Below are 6,970 nucleotides of genomic sequence, written 5' to 3' on the forward strand. Positions count from 1 at the left end.
CCAGCCACCACGAACAGCGCCGGCGATATCATCGGCCATCTCAGAAATTGTCGGCGATATCAGCAGCCACCATTCCTATCCTACTTCAACTTCCCAACGTCACCATAAGCCACCACATTCACCATAGAACACGAAACCACCTCTTTAGTTAGCAAATTCGACATGTAAAATACAAGATCTGAAAAAGAATCACCCTACTCCAAGCAAATCCTCACCACCGTCATCCTCCCGTCTCTCTCCTTGCCAAAGAAACCACCGTACCAGCCTCCCGCCGACCTCATTGCATTATTCCACCCTGCAAAAACCATAAACACAATCCCCCTACTCTTTTGATGTTAAAATGATTTGCCGCCGCTATCACCACCAACAGCGGACGAACCCCGTCGCCCCAACCTAAGAATACCATCAGCGCTCGAAACGGCGGCACCGTCGCACCACAACACCAGCACGATTAACACCGCAACACCGCATCTTGCCGCCGCTATAACCACCAACAAACTCACCTTCATCATGATCAACAATATGCGTCGCCGACAACAACCACAACACTTGTAGACTACCCACCACCACCTCCTGCTACAACTCGTTTTTACTAATAAGACTCCGACAATAACGCCGACACCACGACAAAACTGCTCCCATGTCTCTATCTTCTTTGTTGCTTATTCTCACACCACCTAGCTAACATGGTTCGATTGACGAGCCTCGACACAAACACAATAGATCTCATTTTTGTTAAAATAAAAATTGTGATTTGAATAATAGATCTATGAAAAATAAAGAAGATTTTCAAAAAATCTTCTTTATAATGTTATAAACAAAAAAGAATTTTTTTAAAAAACTAACAACATTAATGAAATCAATGGAAGATTTCAAGTTAAATAAGATCATTACAACTGATTAGGACTGTAAAAATGGTGGTTGTACAAGCTGACGAAGATTATAACAGGAAGAAGATAAAAAAAATGAATGGGAGGGTGAGTTGCGATCACCGCCGGCGAGGATGGTGACAGTGCTCCGACGATTTATGTCGGTGCCGGCAGCAGTTGGTGCTGGTAGTGTTAGGTTTTGAGAAGGAGATACGATGAAGTGAATATAAAGGCTAGTGATGTGTTTGGGCCTGTTTTTAATTCGCTGGGCTTGGCTTTGTGTAATTGTGTTTTGGTTTTTAGTCAGTTCGTACAGTTCGCACCGTAATTTAGTTCGTACGGGATCCTGATTCTATATATATATATATATATATATATATATATATATATATATAGGGGCGGATTCAGGTACGAACTGAGTTACGGTACGAACCGTACAAACTAACTTAAAATAGTCACCAATTAATAAGCAAAGTCAAACTTATATAACAAATTATACCCCGTCACTTTTAAGTTTCAAGCACCCATCTGCCATCTCACTCTATCTCCAGTCAACCACGCCACATACTCTCGCCGCCGACCACCGGAGCTCCGACTACAAGTCGTCGTCGCCATATCCTAATCAAGACCGGCGGTGCAATTTTGGTCGAACACCATTTGAACTCTCTCTATCCCATCCACGCACCAAAATTAGGCGCCGCCGACCGCCGTCCTGGAGTTCCGTTTATCACTTAAATTCCACGACGAGCCGCTCCAGCTAAATTTCGTCTTCTATTCACCGTCGAGAAAGGAGTTAATGTTCAGGTTATTGTGTTGTGCAGGTGAGCTGTTGTAGTTAATTTGATTTATTGAATTTGATTGTTAAGTTGATGGTTTCGAGTTTCTGATGGAATGTTGTTTGGGGTTTGAATTGTAGGCCTTTGAATGATGATGAAAAGATACTTCAGATGCCGGTTGTTATTACTTGTAATGAGATTAGAAGAGAGGTTTCTGCTGCGCAGTTAATTGCTAAACAACAAATTGATTGGACTTTTACCTTTGATAAGGTGATAGCCTTTTGTTTTTGTTTTTTTTTGTTTCGTGTTGTTGGATTTTTTTTTATATTACATTTGTTGAGGTGTGATGTGATATTGAAATATTTGCATTTTTGGAATCTATCAAGTTAAAAGAGTGCACCTAGTTAGCTAGATAAATGTATCTACAAACTTAAAGGAATGTATGTAGCTAGTTAACGGTAAGTATCTAGCAATTTAGAGGCGTATATCTAGCAATCTAGAGGTATGTATCTAGCAATCTAAAGAAATGTATCTAGCTAGCTAGAGGTATGTATCTAGCTAGTTAATGGTAATAATATTCATTATTTTGATTCTGAAATTCGGAGCTTCGACGTTTCACTATATCTATGACAGGCCAAAATGACATATTTTGTATTTGTAATACTATTGCAGAAAAGAGATCTAAGACAATATTTAAAGAGAGACAATTCCATGATTTCCCTTTGTTTGAGTTCACAAAAGAAAAAAATAATCATTGGCATGAATACCTCGAGCAAGCTTACCACTGCCCCCAAAGAGCGTTGCTTATGGCTGGGTACGATGGTTAGATATATGATAATATCATTCCTGTTGAATTGTGGCTGATCATCCTAATATCATTCTTCTACTCGAGCAATATGTGACATACGGAGTATATGGATTTTCCCTTGCTCTATGCTCGACATTTATAAGATCCATATTTCTGTACTTGATCTTACTCATGTGTTATCGGCTGATGGTATGACAGGAATAACAGAAGGTAGCACTAGCAGAGGACACAAGGTTGGACCAGAAGAAAATAAACAACTGGTGGAAAATAAATATAAATGTGGAAAATCTAGTGGAAAATCGATGGTGCAATTACTTTCTTGAAATCTTACTTCGTGAATCGGTGGATCTTGTGGTCGGTACACCTCTGATTCCGACCATGATGGCGGGAACGGGGCTGGTTGTGGGGTTAATTCATGGATGGTGGTAGTGGTGCTAGAGGTAGGTTTGGTTGTAGTTGTGTTGGTGGCAAGGTGGGTTGTCTTAGTTGATCTTTAGATAGTGGATACACAAAATAGCAGCCCAGATACACATAGTATTAGTTCTAGATACACAAATCGAATTGCGTATCCGGTAGTATACGATGTGTATCCGGTAGTAATACCATGATATTTAACATATATATACAGTTTCCTGAATCGATATATGTCAATTATATGTGCAATTTTTTTATTTTGGTATTTTAATGGTCTAATTAAACTATTTGCCTGTAGTGAGACAAAGGGAAACAAGGAGGCTGAGGTTAGTCTTCAAGATAGTGAGATCTCAGGCGAGTGCCGGGGTTGGATCAAGCAACTATGACGGGGAACCGCAAAATGATGGTCATAATGTATCTTCTAATGGCTCCACCAATGGCGGTTCTCAACTGTGAGCATCAGTTTTTATTTAATTTTTTTTCCTGCAAAGTTAATCAAAACTAGACAGGCTGATCGATTGGTTCTCAAGTTTTTTGCATGTTAAGGTTTACAAGAAACTTGAAACTAGACAGGCTGATCGATCTTTTTTATTACTAGGTAGTCATTATGATTACTTTGTTACCCTCCCTGGGTCTTAATCATGTTCCGCAATACAATAGTTTATACAAACTTGCAGGTGGACATAAAAAGAATAGGAGTGCTTGTGGGAACTGGGATGGGTGGGATGACAGCCTACTCTGACGTTGTTGAAGCTTTGATTGACAAAGGACACAGGAGATTTTCTCTTTTTTTTTTCATTTCGTATTCTATTACAGACATGGCTTCCGCCTTGCTTGCCATTGACCTTGGTTTAATGGGTCCAAACTATTCTATCTCGACTGCTTGTGTCACCTCAAATTACTGCTTTTATGCTGCTGCAAATCACATTCGTCGTGGAGAAGCTGATGTGATGGTTGCTGGTGGAACAGAAGCTCCGGTTATTCCTATTGGATTGGCGATTTTGTGATGGGAGAAGGAGCAGGTTTATTGGTAAGACGACGTTTTTTTTATTTGTTTCTTCTAGTAATCCAGGGTCTATAATGCTTGTCATTCATCAGTTTCACTATCCCGCTGTATTTAGGACTCACGGTCTGTGTTACAGAGTATTTTTCTTGTCATTTTTTTTCAGAATCCACAAGCAACATAACAGGCATATGGTGAATACTCCAAAAGAAGTCACCCTGTGCTTAATGGCGTATACAAATTATGCTGTTTTTGTATTCCGTGCTTGCAAAAATTATTTTTGTCGCAATTTTTCTGATGGAGTTGTTGTACTACTTAGATACCTAGACTGTTAGAGTAGCTTCTCTCTTTGTCACTAGTAATCTCAGAGGAATACTGGAGTATTTTTTTTCTTGATGTTTTCTTATGCAGTTAATAACCCTATCTTTTATATTTAGGTAATGGAAAGCTATTTGCACTTCGAACAATGACTTGGTAAGCAATAAGCACAAAAATCTTAAGATTAAGATTAAAAGAAAAACTTAAAACTTGAACTTGGGTATGAACTCTTAAATTTATAGCAGAACATAATAGAACAAAAGCAATCACGACTGTGTTGTTGTGCTCAGTTGGAGCTAAACTCACATGAATCGCCAGAAAATGTATTATTGGGATTCAATTAATTATAGTTGGACTTTGAATGTATTAAAATTGGTTGTAATTTTTTAATGCAAACGACTGTGTTTTGTAGTTCTTGAGTGTGCATTGGATTATGAGTACATGGTTTATGATAGTTTTAAGCTCTTAACTGATGAGACTAAGCATGTCAAAATAGATTATATTTACCATAATACTATATGTGACTGAGAAAGGTTTATACTAAACGATAGCATATCGTTACCTTTCGAAATTGGTCACATATAATACTATGGTAAATATGCGCTTTTCTACTCACATATTGTGTAAACTCTTGGAATTTCAGTCCGTCTTTGGATTCATGCTGCTAGTAAGGTTCCAGATGCAACAACAACAAGAGCAATGGGGGATTTTTACCGCGAGATATATGCAGTGGAAGGGGTTACTGATCTCAAGTTTCCTGATCAGTATCCAATTTTGAAATTAATGTGTATGGACATACCTCCTCTACTTATGATGGCAGAAAGGAGCACATTATTTTTTATATGTATATTTGATTCAGTTAGTAACTATTTTTAAGATAATGTTCTGGATTAAGGTTGCATTGAGGTGGTTGGTTGTCTTAGACGTGAAACTTTTTAATCATTTATTCTGTTTTCAACTTTGAACGATTTTGTTTATAAACATTGCTACGATATTGATTTATTTTCTGAGATGAAAAAACACAAATTGAGAGGGCCTGAATACGTAATTTGTTAATCACTTTCGATGTAGACAGGAAAGCGTGTTTTGGATGGCCTACGGAGTCATTCATGCTTATGTTAATTTTAGTAGTGCATTATCTGTACTATGTATTCGCTATACTAGCAGGTCAGATTTCAAGGATTATCTCGACCGTGATTTCAAGGAAATGAACCTGTCTATTGTATAGCCAACATTATTATGTGGAAATATTGTCGGTTATTCTCACATATGAAGGAGCATGGTCTGAAACGTCGTTGGTCTTCCATCTTCTAGCATCACTCGAAAGTCGAAACCTACTGAATTGCATCATTAATTTTCTTTTCTTTCTCTTCTTCCTCTTTGTTCTTTCAATATACTCCCTCCGTCCCGGTCATTTGTTGTCCTTTGGTTTTGGCACAAAGACTAAGGAAAGAGGATTAAGCCAATTACTAAATGACAAGTGTAATAAATTGAGTGTGAATTATCAAATTACTCATCAAGTCCATTCTTAAAATAGAAAGGACAACAAATGACTGAGACACCCAAAAATGGAAAAAGACAACAAATGATCGGGACAGAGGGAGTACCTTTTACTAATGTGAATGAACAGTCGATTCCTGAATAATCTTACTCTTATGGTCTGTTTGGCATATGGTCATAAGAGGGGCTAATTCCTGAAACGATCTTATAATAATATAATAATTTGACAAATTATGAAATGAGTGTAACTAAAATTATGTATCTAGAAATTTAAAGGAGTGCATCTAGTTAGCTAGAGGTATATATCTAGTAACTTAAAAGAGTGTATCTAGCTAGCTAAGGATATGTATCTAGCAATTTAAAGGAGCGTATCTAGCTAGCTAGAGATATGCATAGTTATAAACTTAAAGGAGTAGTGTGTATCTAGCAGCTTAAACGAATTTATCTAGCTAGCTAAAAGTTTGTATCGAGCAACTTAAATGAGTGTATCTAACTAGTTAAAGGTATGTATGTAGTAATTTAATGGAGTATATCTAGTAACTTAAAAAAAGTGTATCTAACAAGCTAAAGATATATATATCTAGGAAGGTAGGGTAACATTTCCAAGTGGAAATGAGACCAAACAAAGGGGACGGCTATCCTTAAGCAGGACGGGAAATATTTAGCAAAGATTATAATCTCCAAGATGGGATCAAACATTTTAATTTATATTAGGTGATTTTAATATATTTAACGCTAAGCAAGGAAAGACTAAAATGCCCGCATTTATGAGAAATTTTTGAGTATACTCCCGAGCAAATTACAAATTTAGAATACTGAAATTAAAAGATGATCATAAATAACAATGTAAAATTACTATTAAATTATAAACAAAAAATTTCACTAGTGAAATGGCTTAATTTAATGATATGGTACACCATATATAGAATCTAAAGCAAATATCACAAGAACTTTGCAAATTACAAAAACTTAGTCAATGCACTGCTAATCGGACACACGATAACATCCTGGCTAGTGGGTAATGTCAAATACACATATTTACCAACCCATATACACATGTAAGTAACCCATATACACATATTATCTTGTGTATCTACAAGTATTAATTTGTGTATACGGAGGGATTAACTTGTGTATCCGTCACCCAACTAAAATATCATAGCCCACCACCACCACACAAAACCCGAGGAATCCACCGCCACCGCCGCCACACACAGCGCATCAACCTTACCTCAACCATCCCATTACTCTCTTCTTCATCGCCACTAATCGTCATCGGATC

General features: G+C 37.3%; 1 protein-coding gene across 10 annotated transcripts; it reads left to right on the forward strand.

The window, feature by feature from the left end:
• Positions 1-1,346: 1,346 nt before the first annotated feature.
• LOC141639343 (3-oxoacyl-[acyl-carrier-protein] synthase I, chloroplastic-like) lies at positions 1,347-5,229 on the forward strand. Of its 10 annotated transcripts, none has more exons than XR_012542479.1 (8): positions 1,347-1,690; positions 1,786-1,915; positions 2,318-2,459; positions 2,652-2,925; positions 3,166-3,319; positions 3,545-3,897; positions 4,308-4,344; positions 4,832-5,229. XR_012542479.1 is itself a non-coding variant. In XM_074448492.1 (7 exons), the coding sequence occupies exons 4-5, from the start codon at positions 3,250-3,252 to the stop codon at positions 3,872-3,874; spliced, it is 261 nt and encodes an 86-aa protein (XP_074304593.1). In that variant the 5' UTR covers positions 1,347-1,690; positions 1,786-1,915; positions 2,652-2,925; positions 3,166-3,249; the 3' UTR covers positions 3,875-3,897; positions 4,308-4,344; positions 4,832-5,229. The 10 variants fall into 10 exon arrangements, 3 of the variants coding, with proteins under 3 accessions (XP_074304593.1, XP_074304594.1, XP_074304595.1); XR_012542481.1 differs by having other exon boundaries at positions 2,652-2,893; XR_012542483.1 differs by lacking the exon at positions 4,308-4,344 and having other exon boundaries at positions 2,652-2,893.
• The last annotated feature ends 1,741 nt before the right edge of the window (positions 5,230-6,970 follow it).

The sequence above is a fragment of the Silene latifolia genome, unplaced genomic scaffold (assembly GCF_048544455.1).
Source record: "Silene latifolia isolate original U9 population unplaced genomic scaffold, ASM4854445v1 scaffold_346, whole genome shotgun sequence".
Taxonomy (NCBI): Eukaryota; Viridiplantae; Streptophyta; class Magnoliopsida; order Caryophyllales; family Caryophyllaceae; genus Silene; species Silene latifolia.